The sequence below is a fragment of the Phoca vitulina genome, unplaced genomic scaffold (assembly GCF_004348235.1).
Source record: "Phoca vitulina isolate PV1807 unplaced genomic scaffold, GSC_HSeal_1.0 scaffold10, whole genome shotgun sequence".
Taxonomy (NCBI): Eukaryota; Metazoa; Chordata; class Mammalia; order Carnivora; family Phocidae; genus Phoca; species Phoca vitulina.
In genome coordinates this window covers 50077063-50104020 of record NW_022589713.1, presented here as the reverse complement: position 1 = coordinate 50104020, position 26958 = coordinate 50077063, and the positions used below count along the sequence as shown (strand labels likewise).

General features: G+C 39.7%; 1 protein-coding gene across 7 annotated transcripts in view; it reads right to left on the bottom strand.

Annotated features, from left to right (window-relative positions):
• CNOT10 (CCR4-NOT transcription complex subunit 10) overlaps nucleotides 1-26958 on the bottom strand; it is a 78286-nt gene that overhangs the window by 8490 nt on the left and 42838 nt on the right. For 4 of the 7 annotated variants that reach the window (XM_032409057.1, XM_032409060.1, XM_032409061.1 and 1 more), the window contains exons 10-14: nucleotides 26046-26248; nucleotides 20559-20680; nucleotides 18952-19128; nucleotides 17681-17761; nucleotides 2530-2643 (exon numbers count right to left, since the gene is read on the bottom strand). In XM_032409057.1, coding sequence (XP_032264948.1) covers nucleotides 2530-2643; nucleotides 17681-17761; nucleotides 18952-19128; nucleotides 20559-20680; nucleotides 26046-26248 — 697 coding nt within the window. The remainder of the gene's footprint in view (nucleotides 1-2529; nucleotides 2644-17680; nucleotides 17762-18951; nucleotides 19129-20558; nucleotides 20681-26045; nucleotides 26249-26958) is intronic. The other 3 variants (XM_032409058.1, XM_032409059.1, XM_032409062.1) reach the window with 3 other exon arrangements.

The following is a 26958-nucleotide window of genomic DNA, read 5'->3' as shown; positions in this document are numbered from 1 at the left end:
GCTTATAAGAGCCTGCTTCTTCCGGTCTTTTACTTACAGGCCATTTTTCTCTATGATCACCTGATTGATTTTTCAAAATTAAAACAGGATTAGGTATATTCCACCCTTGCTGAAAATCTTAATGACTTTTCCTACCTGAGAACAAAACTTTTTATCAACTTAAAGCTCTCCAAGTTTGGTCCCACTTTTCTATATCCAGTCAATATTCCCACCCCCTCAAAAATTGCTCTGGTCCTACCAGACAGTGTCCTGGGCAGGGCGCACCCACTGTTCCCCCATGGCCTGGCCTTCTTGGGCAAGCCTGGCCTCATCTCCACAAGCCAACATCTATTCCTCCTTTTATTTTATTTTTTAAGATTTTATTTTCAAGTAATCTCTATACCCAACATGTGGCTTGAAATCACAAACTTGACATCAACAATTGCATGCTCTACCAACTGAGCCAGTCAGGGATCTCTCTACTCCTCCTTTTAAATGGCCAGCTAGGTCTCACCTACTCTAGCTAGCCTGACCCAACTGAATCTGTCCCCATGAATCTCGAGTCCTCAAATTTTAGGCTCTTTTCAATATAACCTTTTTAGAGATTTACACATATTAACCACTCAAGAGCTCTTTAATTCTTTATTAAGCAATTTCTTCTAACTAAGAGGGGCTGCGATGACCTTATTTTGGTTCTCTACCAAATACCCTAACAGAAATGACAAGTTTTTAAAAAATCAGTAGGGGCGCCTAGGTGGCTCAGTCGTTAAGCGTCTGCCTTCGGCTCAGGTCATGATCCCGGGGTCCTGGGATCGAGCCCCACATCGGGCTCCCTGCTCAGCAGGAGGCCTGCTTCTCCCTCTCCCCCTCCCCCTGCTTGTGTTCCCTCTCTCGCTGTCTCTCTCGTCAAATAAATAAATAAAATCTTAAAAAAAAAAATCAGTAACTTCACTTATATTTTGAAATAAGATAATTTAAAAATTTCATTAAAATAGTATCCACAAGCCAGTAATCATTACAAAACACAAACACATAAATTCAAAGAACTACTTCAAATTGTCTTCTGTGAATTTACTTTATTAAAAACATTTTCCTTTTTTAGCCAAATGAAATGCCTTCATGACACTCAAAGCCAAGAAATCTTTGACCAGGTGTACAGAAAGCAAAAAGCTGTGGGGTAAAGCTGCTGTGGTATGTGAGCTGCCAAATGCAGAATTACCTGCTTGTCTTTGCTGGGAAGACAGACAGTGGCCTTGTTATTAATTAAGAAACCAATACTTAGGAAAGAATAGTTAAGAGAATTAAAAAAGAAATCAAGAGAATTAAAAAAAGAAATTGCCAGACACAGCTTGGCCAATCCCTCAAAAGTTGATAAACTTAAAAACCCTCCAACGAATGCCAAGTAAAGAATCTACTTGGGATTTGAGAACAGTGACCACAATGTCAACCAAAGAGGTTGAAAAAGCAGTGAAGATTTGTGTTTCACTTCTGTTAAACAGCAAAACAAACCGAACACTGCTCTAATCATGGCCGTGGCACCAGAGGCCGAGTGTGGACTTGGGCGGCAACTCTGGGCGCTACTTCCCCGAGCTGGACGGCGGTGCCCTCAGAGGCAACCCCGCTGCTTGAACTGGAACTCGGGATCCCGCCAGGCCTCAATGTTAGACAAGGCTTTCTTATATTTGATTGTGGCAAAGCCTCTTATGTTACTGGATGTTCTTTTAATTATCTTTTTTTTTTTTGAAACACAAGGTATGTTTGGGAAACACTGGCCTAAAATAACCGTAATCATTGTTAATTTTAGATGATTGTATAAAGTAATACTTTTTCTTAAGGACAAACATAATTAAACATCAACAGAATTATTCCTCAGAGTATGATCTCCCAATTCTAAGCATTGCACATTATAAACAAAGACCACTAAAAGGCAAGAGTAAGTAATTATATTCTGGAGATTATAGGTATATACCCACAGGATGAATGAAAAAACAACTGTCCTAACGTTATGCAGAGTATCTGTGGTTCCGAATAAAATTTCTAGCAGAGCATCATACAAAGATTCAAAGACAGCTGCATCTCACTCAACCTCCATAAATGGAAAGAGAGGTGCTTTAGCCAATTTTAGACTGACAATGACAGTAATACTGAAGAGGCATAAAACTCAGGTAGTCAGAATTGTTATCTATTTAAATTGCATTCCTTGAAGCAGATTTATCATGCTGACTAAACTCCTATTTTTGTGGGTCTTCTTCCTGAGGACTCATCTTGTTTTGGGGACTAATACGTGAAAATATGCTCCAGTCAGGCCTAGTAGTGGACGCTAGACAGTGCAAAGTTTCTGCCTCCTGATACTCAGTACAGCAAATGCTACTTCCCTTAATCCTCGAGGTACAACAAGGGAAAAGAACTACCAAATTAATGTTTCAGTCAGTTGCTTTGTCTAGATAATACATCCCACTGGGGGAGTAAAGAGCAGCAATATGTACCACAAACTAATTGAAAACCTCCAAACAAAATGACCCTGGGACACACAGGGGAAGTCACACTTACTTAAGCGATCCTGACAGCTTGGGCTGCTGAAGAAGTTTATCTGCGTGATTCAAAGCCATAAGGTTATCACCCAAAGCCAGAGCCACGTAAGCACTACAGGCAAGTATGGAGCATCTGGAACACAAAAGGGAAGGGCTGAAAACCTGAGTTACAAAATTGACAATGGTTGTATTTGTTATTAAATACGAAAGAACGCCCTAATTAAAGCTGTGATAATCTGGACACCGGGAAAGAAGAGAGAAGAAGTCACAACAGTAATGGTAAGAATTAGGATGATGTATAAAACTACCATCTGAGGCACAGTGTGGCTATCTACCCAAACCATCTTTAGCTTCCATCCAACTGACCCCCATCTCCAACAAAATAACCAAAAGGAGTTACAATATTTAGCCTGTAAAAAAATATGTAGTTAATGGCCTAGTGAGAATTTACTTCCCATAGAACATTTAACATCCTAGAAATAAAGCTCCAGAAGCAGATTACTATTCTTTCAAACTCATTTCGCCGAGAAACACAATTAACTCACTAAAAAATCCACTTAGCTTACTGTAAAGTGTTCTTCTCTGAACCTGTTAAGTCTATATTTCTTGCTAAGCAACAATATCAAGAGTAACTAGAAGAATTTCATTCATACACGTACTATTACCCTAAATGAATATTCAAGAAAGAAATCAGGCTGAGTACATACACGTGAAGATAAGAAAATTTAAGTTACATTGACTTTGCTAAGTTGCGTTGGAAAGCAAACTTCTGTTTGGTTTTCTACTTAACGGGCAGCTCATTTAAAACAGGTCTAGCTAAAGACTTGACACTAATAGATCACTTGAATGTTAAACAACCGCTCCAAAAAGCAATCTTAAAATAAACCCCTGTCAAATAGAAATGAGGTCTGAACGGCCAACCGCAAATGACCCAACTTAGATACCGGGTTTTGAGTTATGTTTACAAATTACAGTACATATGTGTATCATTAAGTGCATTCGGGCTGTAATTTCAGTCTAAGGAAGAATGCAAGCCCCACAACCCTGCAGTTTTCTAATAATCTGAAATCCTTAACTAGAAATGGCCCTTCTAAAAGTGCCGCAGCTGGGCAAATCAGACAAACAGAAGTCGTCTGCTGTTTCCTCTTCACTGAATGAGTCCTGGGTGTTGGAACCTTGGAAAATTACCCCACTAAAGGCAAAGTAGTCCCCTCAGCAACTCACAACACAGAAAAGTAGACTGGTCCCAGAGGAGACACAAGGAAATTGAGATTTATGGCCTTAGGCTACAATGGTAGGGGCTGAAAGAGTGCCTGATGTCGTCCCTTGTTTTAAAAAGATAGAGATTGAAATCCAAAGTCATTTAATATATTCTCTAGCTTAGAGTGTGTGATTAGAGTTAGGACTAACATTCAACACCATGGACTCCTAATTCACTGCCCTTCCCATCCTATCATATTACTTCACTATTGGTTCACAAGACCACCTGAAAATAAAGTAGAAAGAAAAGATTGTTACGATTTTCCCAATGCATTCGTAACTATGCATACAAATGTAGGTACTTAAGCCTGTCTCTTTAAAAGGGAAGAAAACAGAAGGTAATCCAAAGTTTAAATTTTTCTAAAAGATTTTATTTATTTGAGAGAGAGAGCAAGCAAGAGACCTGACAAGCAGGGGAAGCAGGAGAGAGAGAGGGACAAGCAGACTCCCCACTGAGCAGGGAGTCTCCCATGGGGCCAATCTCAGGACCCCGAGATCATAACCTGAGCGGAAAGCAGCCGCCTAACCGACTGAGCCACCCAGCCGCCCCTCCAAAGTTTAAATTTTCTTACTGAGCACATAATTTAAGATCTGGACCCTGTTCACGTAAGAGAATAAGAGCAGGCAAGTAATGTCCTTCTCAAAGGGATTTTTTTGACAAGCTTACTGTCAATACCCCTATGTTTCCAAGAGTTGTCTTTACCAGCCAGGCTGTCCTGTGGCCACAGCCCCTAGGGGGCATCCTCTCTCTGATGGAAGAAGCAAGGGCCCAAAGAAGGGAGGCAATGGCTAGTTATCTCCCCCGCGCAGTAGCTCCTCAGTGCTTAGCTCTGTGTCGTGAGATTAGGGTGACTTAATTTCCTCTTTTGGCTTATTTGTACTATTCTATGTATTTATTTATTTATTTAAAAGATTTTATTTATTTATTTGACAGAGAGAGACACAGTGAGAGAGGGAACACAAGCAGGGGGAGTGGGAGAGGGAGAAGCAGGCTTCCCGAGGAGCAGGGAGCCTGATGCTAGGGCTCGATCCCAGGACCCTGGGATCATGACCTGAGCCGAAGGCAGACGCTTAACGACTGAACCACCCAGGTGCCCCTGTACTATTTTAAAATGGCAATGAACACAAATTCATCAGCCAGGTATGTACTGCTTATGAAGAAAAGGACTTAGCTGTTGTTTTTTTTTTTTTTAAGATTTTATTTATTTATTTGACAGAGAGAGACACAGCGAGAGGGGGAACACAAGCAGGGGGAGTGGGAGAGGGAGAAGCAGGCTTCCCACGGAGCAAGGAGCCCGATGCGGGGCTCAATCCCAGGACTCTGGGATCATGACCTGAGCCGAAGGCAGACGCTTAACGACTGAGCCACCCAGGCACCCCAAGAAAAGGACTTTTAAGGCCTAAGTCTCCAGAGGCCCAAGAAAGCCATCAGCGCAGGGCCTATATGAATGAAAATCACTAAGTTTAATATCCATTTTCATCCATGACTTGGCCAAAGATCAGACATAAGCCCCTTCAAAGCAGAAGCCCACCATCTTTTGTTTCCTGCACTAACACTGGAGCAATTCCTCAGCATCTACGCAGTAGGTGTTTAACAGATAATCACTGAAGACCACAGCTTTCAACATTTTTTGACTTACTGCTCCAGGCACGCAGACCTCCACCTGTCTTGTTGGCAGGCTGCCTCACTGACGAAGCCACCTCCTTCCCAGCTCCCACAGACAGGAGAGTCATCCTGCATGCTCTGGGGCCTAGCATCTAGGACAGCCACACCTCAGGCAGGCTTGCTGGGAAAAGCCTGCCCTGGCCTCTCCCGACAGTAGGGGGCTATTACTGCTCCAGCCCACTGTCAAGCCCACTTTGGGTCCAGAAATCAGTCATGTAAGATTGCAGCAGGTTTCTGCTGCCCAGGAAGTCCAGACTGCAGCTATGTACCAGGTAAAAATCTGGTTTCCTCAACTTTTACCCTTTTTTCCCAGAAGAGATCCTATCAAATCACAACAGGGTAGAAGATTCTACTAATAATCTTTCTTTTCAAAAATACTTAAATATGTCAAGCAGAACTCTGTGGCTGGCATTCCGATCAAGAGCTGTCAGGATTAAGCAAGTTTCATTACTTGCACAAAACTAAAACTAACATTTATGGCCCCTCTTCCCTTAATGCCTCACAATCTATCCCAACCTCTCATCATCCTCACTCATCCTCCTTTTCCTCTAGGAAACAATACTCTACTCTGCCATTAATTCCTACAGAGTGGTAACACTAGAAACACATATAGCTCTATCTACTAAGCCCCTGGAGAAATCACTTTACTTCTGAGAGTTGCTACTTAAAATACTAACCCCCCCCCCCGCCCCCCACTTCCCCGAGTCACTGTCCAATCTGCTTTACCAACCACACAGTGGATCTGACAGTTCATCAGACTGGAAGAACTATACCTCAAGGGAAGAGACACACTAGCTTTCCATCTCCTGCCCCCAGTCTACACCCCCCCCCAATTGGAGGATCTGACATAACCCCACACTCTCTCCTCTACATGTGGGAGGAACTTGCTCTAGGTCCACAGAATGCCAACCCTTGGAAAGGAAAGAACAAAAAAGAAAAAAGAAAAGAAATGGGGGTAGGGACTTTCCTTAAAGCATCAAATTACAGCAACAAGGCATATAAGACTGGGCATTAAAAGTCTGTCAAGCCACATATTCTGTAATGAGTTAAATGAATCTAAACCAAATGTCTGAAATAGTTTAACCCTTATTAAAAGAGGCTAAAATGGGGGTAAATCTAGTCAGTCACCATGTGTCAAAGGAAATTATAAAGAGATCTTAGAGCAAACAAGTTTGAAAAATTGGCCCAAAAAATCCAATAAAGAATTTCTTCCAGGGGACGTGCCTGGGTGGCTCAGCCAGTTGGGTATCTGCCTTTGGCTCAGGTCATGGTCCCAAGGGTCCTGGGATCGAGCCCCACGACGAGAGGCTAGATGAGGAGCCTGCTTTTCTCTCTCTCTCTCTCAAATAAATAAATAAAATCTTTTTCTTTTTTTAAAGATTTTTATTTATTTATTTGACAGAGAGAGGGAACACAAGCAGGGGGAGCGGGAGCGGGAGAAGGAGGCTTCCTGCTGAGCAGGGAGCCCTATGCGGGCTCGATCCCAGGACCCTGGGATCATGACCCGAGCCGAAGGGAGATGCTTAATGACTGACTGAGCCACCCAGGCGCCCTAAATAAATAAAATCTTAAAAAAAGAAAAAGAATTTCTTCCAAGCTGAATAGATTATATAATTTCAAAAAAATAATCAGGCGCCTGGCTGGCTCAGCTGGTAGAGCACTCGACTCTTGATCTCAGGGTTGTGAGTTTGAGCCCTATGGTGGGCATGGAGCCTACTTTAAAAAAAAAAAAGTCTTTCAAGCTATTTCCATTATCCATGATAATTTCGAAAATGTTAAACTTGTCAACTTTCAAATCTTAGAAGAAAATTTTTAAGTTTTTCACTTCACGTGTTTTGTAAACATTTTGCTTTTCTGGTAACAGTTCTGTACAAAAAGAAGCTTACTGACAAACACACCCCAAATCCAAACCAAATAGAAGCCCAACACAAAGAAGCTGAAAAAAGTTTTTTCAACCAAATCTAGCGTCTCAAAGGACCGAGCCCTAGCCTAGGCAGCACATAAAATTCATAAAGTCACAGACACAGCATTTTATATACAGAAGGGACCTGAAGATCATCTGACCCAATTCATTTACTTGACAGAAAAGTAAGACCTACAGGGGTTAAAGGATTTGTCCAATGTCAGCAGTGGCCATATGGGGCTTCCACAGAATGGCAGACCACTGAAGAATTACTCGAGCCCTGTCAATATGAACACTGCTTATGATGTGAAGGAAATGTCACATATGCAGGTTCCTTCTTTGGTGGAATTGATTATAGATGGATACATTTCAATAGAACCACACACTCAGATGTAAGAACAATAGGAGATTCAAAAGATTTTCAGCCGTAATTCTGTTTTAGGTATGTCTCATGAGCTATAATATAACCATTAGGCCAAAACCAAAAGAAACTGGATTCCATAAGTACACTAGAACTGCCTATAATATTTATGTCATCAACCATTTGTTTGATTCATCTTCTCTCAAACATTGGGTCATGGGAGGTCCCCTTTAACTGAATGGGAAATCATCCACTGAGTATTACATCAAATTCTAAATGAACTAATTAAAGTTTTATAATTTATACTTGTAGAACAACTTAACTGGGCTTAATTAAATGTGACCTGAACACTTCCTTTTATCCATTTTTGAGCCTCTTATTAAACAAAAAAAAAGACAAATTGAAATTTCATTTTTATTTTTTATTTTTTTATTTTTTTTTAAGATTTTATTTATTTATTTGACAGAGAGAGACACAGCGAGAGAGGGAACACAAGCAGAGGAAGCGAGAGAGGGAGCCTGATGCGGGGCTCGATCCCAAGACCCTGGGATCATGACCTGAGCCAAAGGCAGAAGCTTAATGACTTGAGCCACCCAGGTGCCCCTCACTTTTATTCTATATGCTGTGATTTTAATTTCTCATACAAACATTTCCCATGTGGGCCCCCAAATTACTTCCTGCCCTTTTCCAGTTCTGTTATACTGTTTTCCAAGTTCTAGAGCAGTTCCATTTTAGTTTCAGAAATTAAAAATCACAATCTCAGAATGAATAACAAAGATGTCCTATAATATGCAACATGTAAAAATCCGTACATATACCTAAGCTGGTTATTAAACCACTGTGCAGGGCGCCTGGGTGGCTCAGTTGGATAAGCGACTGCCTTCGGCTCAGGTCATGATCCTGGAGTCCCGGGATCGAGTCCCGCATCGGGCTTCCTGCTCAGCAGGGAGTCTGCTTCTCCCTCTCCCGCTCCTCCCTCTTGTGCTCTCTCTCTCTCAAATAAATAAATAAAATCTTTAAAAAAATAAAAAATAAAAAAATAATAAACCACTGTGCAACAATGAAATGTTAATATGTGACTAATTAGGCCTATGAACTTATTTCTTTCCTGTTAATAAGGTACTAGTATGCGAAAGAATTAAGTTGAGCGCTTACTTCGTATCATATATAAAAATTATCTGAAAAACAGATAAAAGACCTAAATGTAACACGTAAAACTATAAAACTCTTAGAAGAAAACATAGGGGTAAACCCTTATGTCTTTGAATTTGGCAAAGGATTCTTAGATAGGACATGAAAAGCATGGTCAATAAAAGAAAAAAGTAAGGGTTGCCTCAGTGGCTGAATGAGTTGGGTGTCTGGCTCTTGGTTTCAGCTCAGGTCATGATCTCAGGGTCCTGGAATTGAACCCATGTCAGGCTCTGTGCTCAGTTGGGGAGTCTGCTTGATTTCTCTCCCTCTCCCTCTGAACCACACCCCCAATTCACACTCTCTAAAATAAAGAAACCTTTAAAAAAAAAAAAAAAAGAGGGTGCTTGGGTGGCTCAGTCGTTAGGTCAGGTCATGGTCCCAGGGTCCTGGGATCAAGCCCCGCATCGGGCTCCCTGCTCCGCAGGAAGCCTGCTTCTCCCTCTCCCGCTCCCCTACTTGTGTTCTCTCTCTCGCTGTCTCTCTTTCAAATAAATAAATAAAATCTTTAAAAAAAATGTGATTAATCACATTTTTTAAAAATTAATATTTTATTTATTTGAGAGAGAGCACAAGCAGGGGGAGCAGGAGAGGGAGAGGGAGAAGCAGGCTCTCCACTGAGCAGGAAGGCCAACGTGGGGCTCAATCCCAGGACCCCGGGATCCTGACCCCAGCTGAAGGCAGACGCTCAACCGACTGAGCCACCCAGGTGCCCCTCAATAAATAAATCTTTATTTTATTTTATTTTTTTTTAAGATTTTTTATTTATTTATTTGAGAGAGAGAGAATGAGAGAGAGCAAGCACATGAGAGCGGGGAGGGTCAGAGGAAGAAGCAGACTCCCTGCCGAGCAGGGAGCCCGATGCGGGACTTGATCCAGGGACTCCAGGATCATGACCTGAGCCGAAGGCAGTCGCCTAACCAACTGAGCCACCCAGGCGCCCCAATAAATAAATCTTTAAAAAGATAAAAATAAAAACTCAGAGCAGCACTGTCCAATACAAATATAATTGGAGCTGTAAGTATAATTTTAAATTTTCTTTTTTTAAAAGATTTTATTATTTGAGAGAGAGAGACAGTGAGAGAGGAAACACAGGCAGGGGGAGTGGGAGAGGGAGAAGGAGGCTTCCCGCGGAGCAGGGAGCCCAACGTGGGGCTCGTTCCCAGGACCCTGAGATCATGACCTGAGCCAAAGGCAGATGCTCAACGACTGAGCCACCCAGGCGCCCCTAATTTTATTTTATTTTATTTTATTTTTTTATTTTTTTTATTTTTTAAAGATTTTTATTTTATTTATTTGACAGAGAGAGACATAGTGAGAGCAGGAACACAAGCAGGGGGAGTGGGAGAGGGAGAAGCAGGCTTCCCGCGGAGCAGGGAGCCCGATGTGGGACTCGATCCCAGGACCCCGGGATCATGACCTGAGCCGAAGGCAGACGCTTAACGACTGAGCCACCCAGGCGCCCCTAATTTTAAATTTTCTAATAAACACGTTAAAGTAGAAGAAACAGGTGAAATTATTTAGTTTTAACATATTTAAAATAATCTACTATATCATTTCAACATACAATCAATATAAAAAATTACTGATACATTTTACATTGTTCTTGGTTATAAGTTTTGAAATCCCTCGTTGTACCATACACTTAAACAGTGTACCTTTCACGTGCTTAGTAGTGACCTGGTAAGTGGCTTTCGTACCAGATACTGCAACCTTAGGGTCTAAGGAATACATGCTAACTACAAACAGGGTTTTTTGTTGTTGTTGTTAAGAAACCAAATTTTTTTTTTTTTTTAGATTTTATTTATTCATTTGAGACACAGAGATAGAGAGAGAGAGAGAGAGAGAGAGAAAGCATGAGCAGGAGAGAGGCAGAGGGAGAGGAAGAAGCAGGCTCCTCGCTGAGCCAGGAGCCCGATGTGGGGCTTGATCCCAGGACCCTGGGATCATGACCTGAGCTGAAGGCAGACGCTTAACCATCTGAGCCACCCAGGCGCCCCAAGAAACCAAATTTTTCATGTCCTGCCACCTCGTAAGTGATATATAAGGGAAACTGACCATGTACCAATCATTAGTGGTTAAATTATATTTCCCAAAAGAATATATTATTTTATTTTAGTTTTTTATTTGAAAGAGAACAAGAGAGAGAGGGAGAAAGAGAGCACAGAAGAAGTAGACTCCTGCTGAGCAGAGACTCCAATGTGGGGCTCGATCCCAGGACCCTGAGATCATGACCTGAGCCAAAGGCAGATGCTTAACTGAGTGAGCCACCTAGGTGCCCCTCAAAAGAATATATTTAGAATTATATTAATTTTTGTAAAATTTAAAACTACCTTAAAAATTATATTTTTTTTTAGTGATCTCTACACCCAACATGGGGCTCAAACTCACAACCCCGAGATCAAGAGTCGCATGCTCTACTGACTGAGCCACTGAGATCCAATACCTTAAAATTTTAATGAGATATAATTTATATACACTAAAATGCATCACTTGAGGTGTACAGTTTGATGAGTTTGAATATATACACGTAACCACCAGCCCAGTTAAGATACAGAACATTTCTATCACTGCAGAAAGATTCTTCCAGTCAATTCCTCCCAACCACTGCTCTGATTTCTATTAACATAAATTAGTTTTGTATAGTTTTGCCTGTCATATAAATGGCATAAATGGAATCATACTGTAGATACCTTACACTGCATAAAAGAAACACAAAATGTTTTGAGATTCATTCATATTGACTTGTGCATCAATAATTTGTTGCTTTTTATAGCTGAATAGTATTCCAGTGTATATAGTGGATTATAATTTAGTTATCTGTTCTCTTATTAATGGTTACTGGACTACTCCTAGTTTTTCTCTATCATGAGTAAAGTTGCTATGATTTATTGTATGTACAAGTTTTCATTTATCTTGGGTACGTACCTAGAAATAGAATCACCTTTTCTTTGAAAATTTTAAGTCATAGCATTTATTTAATTTAAGGCTGTAGAATGTGTGTATGTGTGTGTGTGCTTTCCTAATTGAATGAAACTGATGGCTTTGCAGAGCTCGGAATGATTCAGGAACTGAACAATACTCTAACAGTGTTCATCTGTTCATCTCAGCCTCACAATTAAACTGCTTAGTTGATTTCTGAGACATTTCCTGATGTGGGGTAAATTTCTGTTTTAATTGTGAGAATATTTTTCTGAAATCTTTCTTAATTCTAATATAGAATCTCATTAATTGCTTCAGGTGTCATCTGTCTTCAAAAAACATTCTTGAAACTTGGTTAGAATGAGTATTTTTGGGGACCCATCTTCATTTATATACAAATGAAAAAAATGAAAGTACTCAAGAGGCTGTGAACCCATACCAAAGGAAGTGGCCATTATAACACTCATGATAATTTACTGCATATTAGTTATGCTGGAAATAGGAAATGAGGTTTTACATTGGTGTCTTGGGTATTATAGGGCACAAGGGGTCAAAGATAATAGTCCATAAAAACTAAACTATACACTAGTCACACACACATTTCCAATCACATAAAAGAATTCAGGTCAGAAAAAGATGAAATCTCTAAGAATTCCGTGATCTTAACAGAAAACCAATGTACTCAGTCTCCTTCCTTCTATAGAAGACAGCTGGCTCCTGCCACAGAACTGCCCTTTAACACGCCCAACTGCATTATGAGCTTTTATAGCTTTGAAAATTACGACACAAATCTTTTACCACTCCTTCCCTGCACCATTTGTCTCCACATTACCATTACTACTGTCTTGCATAGCAGTTCTTTTTATCAATCTACCCTAAGGCTCCTTCCCTCTTGTTCCATTTCCTTTCTCCCATCTGCTCCATAAGAAAAAAGGTTAATATATACCAGCAAACCCATCTTTACCTCAATTTATGATGATGGAATTCCCAATGGAGACCCTTTGCCCCTTTCCACAAAAATAGGGAAGTAATTTTATTTTCTCTGAAAATCATCAATCCTCCTATTAGGGCACATGGAAAGCAAAGAGTTGTGCCTTGGAGGGTACAAAATTCAGAGAGGAAGTATGCCACTCTGCACATACCCTTCTCTTTAATGCCACTTTCAGAAGGCAAAATTAATTTACACAACTCTGCAGCTGTTCAACCATTAGAGAATAATATACTTGTTAAATTGCATAAAGCCATCCTAAGATTAGTACTCAAATAAATTTGTAAAAATTAAATCCAATTTAAAAACTGTTTAAAATACCTTATTCATTAAGGATTCTCCTTAAAAACTGTGTACAATGATACTCACTGCAGCATTATTTGTAACATCAAAGACAAACATTATAAACAACTAAATATAAAGGAATGATGAAGTATGTCATATCCATATAATGCAATTCTATGCACCTATTAGAAACAATGAAACAGAGCTTTGTACCAATGCAGAGCAATTTCTAAAGATACATTGTCAAATGGGAAAAGTAGGGTATGGAACAAGATGGGGACACTATCCAATTGCTAGTGTAAAAATTACCATATATACATACACTGGCACAGGAATGAGAAATCTCACTGGAAGGACATACAAGAAACTGGTAACTGGTCGCCCCTCAGGGAAGATCTTAGAAACAGAGGACTGGGATGGGTCAAATTTTACTTATACTATCCAACTTTTTTTTCTTTCTAAGATTTTATTTTTAAGTAATCTATACACCTTAACATGGGGCTCAAACTTCACGACCCTGAGATCAAGAGTCATACATTCTTCTGACTGAGCCAGCCAGGCGCCCCTACACTATGTAACTTTTTGTACTAAGATTTTTATCACACACAATAACCTATTAAAAATAGATGAACCCCTTAGATAAATATAAAATGCAGGTGGATCCATAAAGAAAGACATCTCTAGGAAACATGAGGAACACTGGGGGAAAACAGTACATTTTTTTGGCAAATCAAAGCATTGTCCCAAATATTGTCCTGGCTGAGCACTACAATCCACCTCTTTCCCATGAGCTCAAGTTATACCAAATACAGATTAGCTTTACTTAATTTGCGTTGTTTTTACAAATTTCCATTCAGGACAAAAATCTAGCATGGTTTTAGTTATATGGTTGAAATTTGATGCTTTTTATATTTATTTATTTATTTTTAAAGATTTTATTTATTTATTTGACAGAGAGAGAGACAGCGAGAGAGGGAACACAAGCAGTGGGAGTGGGAGAGGGAGAAGCAGGCTCCCCGCAGAGCAGGGAGCCCGACGCGGGGCTCGATCCCAGGACCCTGGGATCATGACCTGAGCCGAAGGCAGACGCTCAACTGACTGAGCCACCCAGGTGCCCCCAAGAAAACATTTAATTAACTTTGTCAAGTTTCAAAAAACCAAAACTCTACATTCAAAATCTTAAATGACCAACTCATTTCTAACTAAACATGAGATTTAATCCTCCATATAATCAGAGGATTAATTCTTTCCTCCTCATAATAAAACCCGGGACAGAGAGGGCATTAATGCAAAGTGGGAATTTATGGTACACTTCAACAGAATAAAATAAAGAAATAAAAAGTTGTTGTCTAGGTGAGAATGGTGCATGGGGCCCTGTGCTCATGGACAGCAATGCCCTGGCATGAACATGTTGATCTGACAGAATATGATCAGAAAAGGGCACATCTTGGGGACATCCGGGTGGCTCAGTCAGTTAAGCACCTGACTCTTGATTTTGGCTCAGGTCATGATCTTGGGGTTGTGGGACTGGGCCCTATATAGGGTCAGGCTCTGCACTCGGTGTGGAGTCTGCTTGAGATTCTCTCTCCCTTTGCCTCTGCCCTGCCCCCTGCTCTCTCGCGATCTCTCACACACATACATATACGCTCTCTCTCTTTCAAAACAAATGAATAAAAATCTTAAAAAAAAAAAAAAGAAAAGGGCACATCTTTATTTAAATGGAAAAAAAGAGAGAGAGAGAGAAAAGGACATATTCTGCTGGCCAATATTCCTCCAAAAACACTAGGCATGCAAGAAGGGGCTTCACTAACATTAATGAAATAGCCTCCTTTTTAAAGAGTTAGAAAAAACAGATATCCAATAAGAAAACAAAAATCATCAGTTATTCCACTATTCAGGGATAACCACCATGAAGGTTTTGACATAGATCCCTCCAATTTTTTCATGCAAATAAACATATACGTTATTTTATAAAATTGTAATTTTAAACTGTTTAGACATAAAATCTTAACATTTTATAGTTCTGTTGCATGCTTTATTTGAAAGTTAAATGAAGTTAATCAAATGGACTATACTATGAAAAATTACACACAGTAAAGATAGATCCCTACCTTATTCATTTCTTTTTTTTTTTTTAAGATTTTATTTATTTATTTGACAGAGAGAGACATAGCGAGAGAGGGAACACAAGCAGGGGGAGTGGGAGAGGGAGAAGGAGGCTTCCCGCTGAGCAGGGAGCCCGATGCGGGGCTCGATCCCAGGACCCTGGGATCATGACCTGAGCCGAAGGCAGACGCTTAACGACTGAGCCACCCAGGCGCCCCTACCTTATTCATTTCTATAAAATACATTCTAGATGAAACAAATTTATATTGGTGGTTGTGACAGTGCTAGAACACATAGGTGAATTATTCTCTCATCTTTGGAGGCAAGAAGGCCTTTCTACACATTACATGAATACTTATGGAATTCTGTTTTACAACTAAAAGCATAAATCTCAGAAATGATAAAAGGCCAATTTCTGTAACATACAAGAACTCTTACAAAAACAAAAAGGATGAAAAACCCGATATGAAAATGGTAAATTCTACAAACAGGAGGTTCAAAGAAAAAGAAATACAAGCCATCAGTTAACCTTGGCATCAGACTGAGCACCTTGAGCAGACTGAAAGAAATGCAAAATTTTAAAATGAGGTCATTTTTTACTTCTCAGGGTAATAAAATATCACACGAATAAAAGAGACACCCCAAATCTCACGACCTAATAACTAAGCTACTAATTAATATCATTTTGTCCTAAGTGTTCGCCATCTGCTTTTTTTTTTTTAAAGATTTATTTATTTGAGTGGGAGAGCGAGAGAGCAAGTGTGCAAGCTGGGGGAGGGGCAAAGGGAGAGGGAGACAGAAGCAGACTCCCCACTGAGCGTGGAGCCCCACGTGGGGTTTGATCCTACAATCCTAACATCAGACCTGAGCTGAAATCAAGAGTCGGACACTCAACCAACTGAGCCACCCAGATGCTCCTCATCATCTGCTTTTGAAGGCAGTTTTTTTTTCCTCTATCTCTAATTCCTCTGTACCTTTCACAAGGCTAGCACTGTTTGTCAGAAAAAAATGGGAATAAATAAATGTTTTCCAAAAGTCATCCATTAATTGACAATGCTACCAGCAACATATATATGTTTAAATGTACTTCTGTCACTCTTTTGCAATAGGCAAAACGTAAGAAATCATGGTTCTTAAAATAATAATAATAATAATAATAATAAAAGAAATAATGGCTTTTTTTTTCATTTTAATTTTCAGTTCTATTATTGAAATCATTCTTAAAAGTAATGCTATATCATTCAGCCTAACTCAAAAATAATATGAAGAAATTATGGTCGGGGCGCCTGGGTGGCTCAGTCATTAAGCATCTGCCTTCGGCTCAGGTCATGGTCCCAGGGTCCTGGGATTGAGCCCCACATCGGGCTCCCTGCTCCGCGGGAGGGCTGCTTCTCCCTCTCCCACTCCCCCTGCTTGTGTTCCCTCTCTCACTGTCTCTGTCAAATAAATAAATAAAATCTTAAAAAAAAAAAAAAAAATTATGGTCAAAGTATATCAAATTTGTTGAAAGATAAATTTATAGACTTAAAGTCCACTAACTCCAAGGCAAGAGTAAAAATGAAGAAAATCGCATTCAGACTCATCATAGTCTAATTGCTGAAAAACAGAGACAATCTACAGATAGAAAAACGGCACCTCAGTACAATGACTATAAACTTCTAATCAGAAATAACATAAGTTGAAGTTAATGCAGTGACCTCTTCAAAGAGCTGACTGAAAGGAAAAACAAACTCTACCAATCTAGAGTTCTGTTTTCAGTGAAAATATTCTCTAAGAATGAAGATGAAATAAAGACAACTGTAGATTTAAACAGATTAAAAAAACCCAAAACCCTAGGAAAATTAAGACCTGTATTGTAAGAAATGTTGAAGGAGGAGCCTCAGAATGAAGGGAAATGATATCTTATGGAAACTAGAATCAGCCAGAAGTGGTAATTATGCGGCTAAATGTAAAAGACGGCCTTTTTTCTTTTAGGATTTTATTTTTAAGTAATCTCTACACCCAACGTGGGGCTCAAACTCACAACCCTAAGATCAAGAGTTGCATGCTCCACCAAGTGAGCCAGCCAGGCACCCAAGAAGCAAATATTCTTAACAAAATATTAAAAAACTGAATCCAACAATTTATAGAAAAAGGTAATACATTGTGACTAGCGGGGTTTATCACAAGATTGAAAGGCTGGTTTAACATTTGACATTCTATCAATATAATTCATAACATTAACAAAATAAAGAAGATTAAAAATAACGTGCAATAGATGCTATACTAATTTTTGTTTTAAAGATTTTATTTATTTATTTGACAGAGAGAGAGACACAGCGAGAGAGGGAACACAAGCAGGGGGTAGTGGGAGAAGGAGAAGCAGGCCTCCCGCCGAGCAGGGAGCCTGATGCGGGGATCAATCTCAGGATCCTGGGATCATGACCGAGCCCAAGGCAGAAGCTTAAGGACTGAGCCACCCAGGCGCCCCTAATTTTGTTTAGATACTCACTTTAAGTTTTCTAATTCCTGTTTTCTCAATGGAGAAGAAGGTGGAGCTGGAATGAATTTATCTCCATCATGGCTTTTACTGCTAAAATAAAGATAGACTCTAAATTATGAAGAGCAAATAAACAATTAAATATAAAATTGTTTCCCTACCCCCACTCCCATGCAATTTTTTATGCCAAAAATGTACAAGAGCCAAAAACAACGAATGCAAAATGCTTAGCAACCAGTGTGCTGAAGCTATACTGTATTTCAGTTTCTTTCCTCCAGTACACAATACTGTTTTTAAAAATTTCTAATTGTAAACAATATCTCTACAAAGGAAACCACTCCTGTATTTTCACACATTTCTCAGTCTTCTGATTGCTTTTTATCAACTACAGTAAAACATAACCCCAATGCAGGAAAAAACAAAAAACCCCCACAATTTTGTTTCAAATTTTCTTTAATACATGTATTTCTATCATAATCAAGAAAAAAACGCTGGGATGAAAGACTTGAATTTAAAGGTGCCATGTGTAAAAACAACTTTATATATAATGGTGTTTTATTATTAGGAGAAGCTCTCTTAATTTCTAGAGACTGGTTAATATTTAACTTATACTAAAAAACTAGAAATTAGTAGAAATATTCTTGAGGTTAATCGTTTATGGTATGTTAAGAGAAAAGGCACAGGTTAAGAAAAAAGGAGAAATTTTAGGATTTAAGTATTTACTTTAATAAACATAAAAACAAAATGCTATCTCTGAGAGAGCAACAGGATTTCTTTACAACTATTCCTCCTATCAATGAAAAGTTGTTTCTTTCCACTTTTCTTTCTTTTTTTTTTTTATAAATGTCACCAGGCTCAGCAGCAATACTTTTTTTTTAATGTTTTATTTGTTTATTCATGAGAGTCAGAGAGAGAGAGAGAGAGAGAGAGAGAGAGAGGCAGAGGCAGAGGGAGAAGCAGGCTCCCCGCCTAGCAGGGAGCCCGATGCGGGACTCGATCCCAGGATCCTGGGATCATGACCTGAGCCGAAGGCAGACGCTTAACCATCTGAGCCACCCAGGCGCCCCTCTTTCCACTTTTCTTAGGTTCTCTCCTCACTTAGTCTTCACAGTATTTCTTTCTTCCAGAAATACTTAACATTCATACTTTCCTTTCTTATTATTCAAAACAGGGGATTTAGGAAATTCGGGCTCGAGATTTTAGGAATTCATCTAAAGGACAAAGAGGCTTACTAATGAAGTCCTGAGGGGTTTCACCAAAGGGGGTCAAAGGGATTAGAATACCTGCAAGTTTCACTGCTTTCACTGCTCTCCGTGTTCCCACCTAATTGATTACTATTTTTAGACCCATTTTCCTGCTTCGGATCTTGCTGTTCTTCAGGTAACAGCAACAAGGCATTTCTGAGACAAATGGCTGCAAACTCCATACTGGCTACAGGAATGGCTGAAGACTGTCCATCACTTAAAAAACGAAAACAAATTAGCTAAGTAAATAACGTAAAAATAAATAAGACTTTTCTATTATCAGGAATAAAACCAATATAACTGGAAATGAAAATTTGCTGACAGGTAGAAATTTGAAAATAAGCAGTTATAAGAGAATTGTAAAGAACCTAAATCCTAAATATTACACACAAAAATTTTAAAAGTATGAATAATACATAGCAAGTATACACGTCATACAAGATGTATCTCTAGGAATGGGACTAAGGATGGAAACCAACTTGAAGGTTATCTGCAATGTCGTCGTTAATGTAACACAAGAGTTATAGACAAGGAAAATTATAGCGAGGGCAAGGGCAAGTATAGTAAGAATTGAAAAGAAAAGATTTTCACATCTGAGCCTTGTTTTGGTTGATCCTTGCTTTTGAAAATGTTTTATTTGTAAATTTGTCTTACAATTTTTTTGAGATTTTATATAACTTTCTATTGGTTCAAAAGGTGAAAAGTAGTAATAATTCTGAAATTGTAGGAAAATGATCCTTTATCTTAAGTCTTAAAAAAAAAATCTGCATTATAGTTGAAATAAATTAAGACCAAAATATTGTGTGCCCGTTACTATTTTAAAACGTTGGGAGAACTTTTATTTATTTATTTTTTAAAGATTTTAGTTATTTATTTAATTGACAGAGAGAGAGAGACAGTGAGAGAGGGAACACAAGCAGGGGGAGTGGGAGAGGGAGAAGCAGGCTTCCCGCCGAGCAGGAAGCCCGATGCAGGGTTCGATCCCAGGACCCTGGGACCACGACCTGAGCCCAAGGCAGTCACTTAACCAACTGACCCACCCAGGTGCCCCTGGGAGAACTTTTAAATGGTAGTGGAACATTTTTATTTTTTGGAAAAGAAAAAATACAGCCAATTTTTTTTTTTTTTTTTTACAAAGCCTACTACTTTAGAAATAATAGCAACTCCAAATTGGAATCTTTATACAAGATAAAGATGTTCATATTTAAAAGTTACTCAACTGAAGGTTTACATGTGACCAGCTTTATAATGCTTTGGTTACTTTATGTATTAGTACTTTTCTCTCTAAATACTAAGAATTACCTTTAGGGACTATAAGAAAATACCTAAATAAAAAGCATCAATGATAAATTATATAAAAAAAAGAAACATCAAGATGCCCTCTTCTGGACATTTTGAATAATGGTACTGAATAGACCAGGGTCTCTTAGGCCATCAACAGTTTCAGCATAGATGTAATTAACTGAATTCTTATGTCAGATAATATTCACTGTGAACCTATATATGGGGATCTATTTGTTGAAGTAGCAATAAAACCTAGTTACAAAATGATTTCTCCTATAAAGTGATAAGTCTTAAGCATATTTTTATAAATAACATTATGTGAAGTATTAAATATCTATAGTTTCTCTTTGCAAAATACTTACTTATATACAGTATTCTGTATGGACTGTGATGCCAGAACTATTTTACGATGATAGCCTTGACCAACAATAGACTGTACAATTCCTTTCTTACTCGGAAGGCCTTTAGTTTCTTGTTCAGCAGTCTACAAAATATAAATAATTTCCAATTAATTTAATGCAATTATAAGACAGGATGTGAAAAATGATCTAATACTTTTCCGGTTACTCCAAGGAAGTTCCTAAGATCCATCGATGTGGAGCGAAATATGCTCCACATTGAAGAGTAGTTAGTTAGTACATGGGGTGGGAAGTCTGTGATGCATGCTGTACTTTAATATGAACTTTGAGGTAATTCTAAGGAAAAAAGGCAATTCAAGAATGACTCAAGCATTTATTTAGAATGATTTACTTAGAACATTCTACATCCCAGGGACCATGCTGCATATTACAGGCACTTCGACATCAGATTAAGGAAACATATAGAGCCACAAAAACTCATGAAAAAGGGAAGCAGCTCTACTTTCTAAAACACATATCTTGTGCTTCTTCATTGAAAGCATTAAATTGTCAACAACTTATAAACTCAGACAACCTATATGTTAAAATTTACATGGGCACAATTCTTGCCTTATAGAAAATTAAAATCCTAAAGCCCTGTAAAACATTAAACTGAAAAGAGTAAAAGCTACTTACACATATACAGTATTTTAGGATATTTCACTAAGATGCATCATCTTACTATGGGAACTGGATGGTGTCAACTACCTCTATCTTCCCTTTCACTCCAAATCTCTGAGTTACCTGCAGGTGGATTCCCAACTAGTCATATAAAGTCAGGCAGATTCTCATATGCAGAATAAACTGGAGCCAATCCATGAACTCACAGAGCTAAACTCTGCCCTGCAAAAAGTCCTTCTCTAAGCATAATGTTTCTGTACTGTTACTTATTGCCCCTACTATAACTTACTATCTATGACTTCTAATAAAACAAGGATTCACTTGCATATTCATTTTAAACAGAAAATATTACATAGTGCTTAAAAAATACAACATGCTTGGGGCGCCTGGGTGGCTCAGTCATTAAGCGTCTGCCTTCTGCTCAGGTCATGGTCCCAGGGTCCTGGGATCGAGCCCTGCATCAGGCTCCTTGCTCTGCGGGAAGCCTGCTTCTCCCTCTCCCACTCCCCCTGCTTGTGCTCCCTCTCTCGCTTTGTCTCTGTCAAATAAATAAATAAAACCTTTAAAAAAAAAAACACAACATGCTTAAAAAATACAAAACTGCTCTGATTAAAAACTTTTTTTAAAGGCTTTATTTATTTATTTATTTATTTGAGAGAGCGTGAGGGAGAGGGAGAGAGAATCTGAAGCAGACTGCACACGGAGCACAGAGCCCAATGCAGGCCTCGATTCCACAACTGTGAGATCATGAACTGAGCGGAAACCAAGAGTTGGACCCTTAACCGACTGAACCACCCAGGCACCTCTCTGATTGGAAATTTTTTGTCAAGGATGCAGCCAAGCAATATTAATGAAAAATTACAGATAGTGGATATTCTGAACCACTATGGGAAAGACTTCCATTCTGACTTCTTTTCCTACTGGTGGCGATAAATTTATAATGATTCATCCATACATTCTTTCCTGATCCTTAAGGTCATGCAAGCCGATCAATCAGATGGCTAGATTTGAAGATGCAACGGATGAAAACAAAAATGGACTGGAACTAAAAACCCACAATAATAAACTAATACTTTCAATAATACACCAAGAGCCAGAACGTGTGTCAGATCAGTCATGATGTAGAAGAATCGTATGTAATTAAAATATTACTTTATAGTGCCATAACAGCAACAGCACTCAACATATTTGAATTTCAGAACTAAGAAAAATAAATGGTACATTTATATATATATATTTTTTTAAAGATTTATTTATTTGACAGAGAGAGACACAACTAGAGAGGGAACACAAGCGGGGGGAGTGGAAGAGGGAGAAGCAGACTCCGCACTGAGCAGGGAGCCCGATGCAGGGCTCGATCCCAGGACCCTGGGACCATGACCTGAGCCGAAGACAGACGCTTAACGACTGATCCACCCAGGTGCCCCACATTTATATATTTTAATAGCCTTCTCTTAAAATGCTTAAATACTCTCCCTGCAATTAAGTCTACGTTTGATAATTAGCAGGATTTCTCACATATTATACCTACCCAAGCAAGCGTAAGCTGTGCTTCTGACAAAAGCGGTCTGAAGCAATGTGCATCAGATAAACAGGACATAAATCATCTCCTTAGCATCACCAATTTAACAATTAAGTTCGTTCTTTTTATTCAAAAATGAATTTATTGGGGGCATCTGGGTGGCTCAGTCGTTAAGCGTCTGCCTTTGGCTCAGGTCATGATCCCAGGGTCCTGGGATCGAGCCCCACATTGGGCTCCCTGCTCGGCAGGAAGCCTGCTTCTCCCTCTCCCACTCCCCCTGCTTGTGTTCCCTCTCTCACTGTGTCTCTGTCAAAAAACAAATCAATAAAATCTTTAAAAAAAAAAAGTACTTATTTTTAAAGATTTTGAGAGAGAACAGAACGAGAGCGAGCAAGTGCACAAGCGGGGGAAGGGGCAGAGGAAGAATAAGACTCCCCGATGAGCAGGGAGCCCAATGTGGGCTCGCCCAGGAATCATGACCTGAGCCAAAGGCAAATGTTTAACCGACTAAGCCACTCAGGTGCCCCCAAAATCAATTTATTTCTGAACGTATAAACTGCTTTGGTCAGCATTCCTTCTATACTGACTAAACACATTTTATGGAATTTTATTTGTAGTTTATAATTTCTACTTATTGGGATTTTGTTTTCTGGTTTTATTCAGGAGTATTTTGGGGGTTGTTTTTACTGTCTTTTATGGCACTTTAGATCTTTTTTAGAAGGAGAAGCATAGACATAGATAATTATTTTTGGCAAATTCCCTATTTGTAGCACAAACTGAGTGTTCTAAGATTCACCAAATTATGGCAATCAAGTATCTTTACCATTTTTAAAAAAGATTTTACTTATTTGTTTTAGAGAAGACGTGTGAGCAGGGGGAGGGGCAGACGAGGGACAGGGAGAATCCCAAGTAGACTCTACGCTGCCAAGTACAGAGCCGGATGCAGGGCTCTTTCCCATGACCCTGAGATCCTGATCTGAGCGGAAACCAAGAGTTGGATGCTCAACTGAGCCATCCAGGGCACCCCTACCATTTTTTAAAAATTAGAAACTTAGGGCCGCCTGGGTGGCTCAGTCAGTTAAGCGTCCGCCTTTGGCTCAGGTCATGATCCCAGGATCCTGGGATCGAGCCCCGCATCAGGTTCCCTGCTCAGCATGGAATCTGCTTCTCCCTTTCCCTCTGCCCCTCCCCTTCCCCCCTTTTGTGCATGCTCTCTCTCTCAAAATAAATAAATACAAATTTTTTTTAAAGATTTTATTTATTTGACAGAGAGAGACACAGCAAGAGAGGGAACACAAGCAGGGGGAGTGGGAGAGGGAGAAGCAGGCTTCTTGCTAAGCAGGGACCCTGACGCAGGCCTCGATCCCAGGACCCTGGGATCATGACCTGAGCTGAAGGCACCCCATTAAATAAATAAAGTCTTTTTTAAAAAATTAGAAATTTGTACAAGAAAATGGGAGGATGGGGACTTCATAATAAAATCCACAGAATGAAGACTATCCTAAAGGTACTATTTCTAAAAATAAGTAATTTTAAAAGAAAATATTAAACCTTACTGTATTTCTCTACTCCTAGGAAGATCTAATTCCCTGGTTTCCAATAACTGTCCAAATGAGAGGTCTCCAACACTTAAATTCATGAATGAATTAAAGAGAATAAGCAATTTCTAGAGATTCTTTTTTTTTTTTTTAAAGATTTTATTTATTTATTTGACAGAGAGAGAGATAGCAAGAGCAGGAACACAAGCAGGGGGAGTGGGAGAGGGAGAAACAGGCTTCCCGCCAAGCAGGGAGCCCGATATGAGGCTCGATTCCAGGACCCTGGGATCATGACCCGAGCCAACGGGAGACGCTTAATGACTGAGCCACCCAGGCGCCCCAATTTCTAGAGATTCTTGTTTTAAAAAAGTATAAATACTGCCTAAAATTGTCAGCTAATTTAAGAAATATCCAGTAAGAAAGTTGTCTTTTAGGGCACCTGGATGGTTCAGTCGGTTAAGCGTCTATCTTTGGCTCGAGTCATGATCCTGGGGTCCTGGGATCAAGTCCCACATCGGGCTCCTTGCTCAGCAGGGAGCCTGCTTCTCCCTCTGCCTGCTGTTCCCCCTGCTTGTGCTCTCTGTCAAATAAATAAAATCTTAAAAAAAAAAAAGTTGTCCTTTTTTAAAAGGCAAATTACAATTATATAAATGATTAAAGCCCTTCAAAGATAGCACTTATCTCTTTCCCCAGTGGTATACCCAAATCATGAACAACTTAAGTATCATGTGTGAAAACTGCCAGGCAAACATACTTCTAAATGCTAGTTTTTGCAGCTGCTTCTCAGGAAGTGCTGTTCAGCAATAGGAGCAGCAAAAACATCTATATCACCTATGGCAGACAAACCCCAGGTGCCAGGCCTCCCAATCTCCACACAGCCAAAGAGTGCAGCAAGGGTGGCAGGTGGGTAAGAAATGGGGTGATACAGGCATCTGTTAATTCTGATAGAACCTGTCTTTCTCCTACTCCCACTGACCACTCCCCACTTGAGATTCCAAAGGCTTCTACCAACCACCACGTGCAGATGTTCTAGGCAAGGACAGCCATGTAAACTGGCCTATTTCTCACCGTCACTGTGGACAAAGGTGTGAGAGAGACAGCTTGATAATCCATGAACTCTGAACCATTTACTGAATCAAAAGTAAAGCCCCTCCCCACTGAAGGAAATGCAGTGTTGTACAGTCCTTTGCACACTCATGGTCTTAGCCCTTCCCTAACCACCCGGTGCACATACCATTCTCAGGCCAGCAGATGATATGGCCCCTGCCCCAGCAGCTAGCAGACCACTGTTCCAACAGATACGACCCTCTCGCTGGCTTCACCTCTTTAATGTGACTGCTGATACAGGCTGCTATACTTTAAGAACCAGAATGTTAACAACTGACTTTAAGAAACTAAATCTTTTGTCCAACTGTTGAAGAACAGACTATCTTTATAAATTCTCTGAGAGTTATTATTTTTTTTTTTTTAAAGATTTTATTTATTTATTAGAGACAGAGAGAATGAGAGAGAGAGCACATGAGAGGGGAGAGGGTCAGAGGGAGAAGCAGACTCCCTGCTGAGCAGGGAGCCCGATGCGGGACTCGATCCAGGGACTCCAGGATCATGACCTGAGCCGAAGGCAGTCGCTTAACCAACTGAGCCACCCAGGCGCCCTATAAATTCTCTGAGAGTTATAAAGGGAATGAGGTCTTGTGTGTTTTCAAGTATTTTCTGCTTTCTATGTAACAAGTTGGGGGGGAGGGTATAAGATACCCAAGGAGCACTCACCCCCTTATTTGCAGCAATGCAGCATTCAGCCAACCTTAGCCAGAGGCGGGGATTTGCATGATAAACCTGAACAGCTTCAATCAGACACTCAAAGGCAGCAAGAGGTCTTCCAATGTGAAGAAGCTGAATGCCACAGTTATACAGCAACTCATACCTCTTGTTGGTTAGTAATGTACACATGGGTCTTCCCGAAAATTTCTTGCCTAATGATACAAATTAGGTAAGAAGAAAACATTAGATTAAAAATAAGTTACACTGAAAACATTTATTCCACTAAATACTTAAATACTACCTTGTTTAATACCAAGGACCCCAGTGTGAAGTTTTGTGTTTCTTTGAAGATTTTATTTGACAGAGAGAGCACAAACAAGGGGAGCAGCAGAGGGACAGGGAGAAGCAGACTCCTGACACAGAGCTGGATCCCAGGATTCAGGATCATGACCTGAGCCAAAGGCAGATGCTTAACCGACTGAGCCACCCAGGTGTTCCGGCCCAGTGTAAGGTTGTAATAGCTCTCTACTAGTGATGATCTTCATCCTCAACCCCACAAATATCCTCCACAGTCATCTCAGTTGCTTGTGCTGGTGTGGCCAGCGATGTTTCTTCTCATTTGCCAGCTCCCCAGGTAACAATGGTCAAGAAAGGCAAACAAAATAGATAGGACCCACTGACTCCTATGAATCTTTAACCACCTTTCCACCTTTTCAGAAGATTCACTTTCTTTTTTAACTTTCATTTTGGTTAGCCATTTTATTGTCATGTGCTTTCTTAACCAGAAGTATTCAGCTAATGTTAGCAGGATTCTGGGAACTTTACTATGAAAATAAAAATTAATATATTGTACCTACAATGACTATGGTTCACTCACTTATTCAAAGTTTCACAGTCTACAATAAAATAAGACTACTTATGA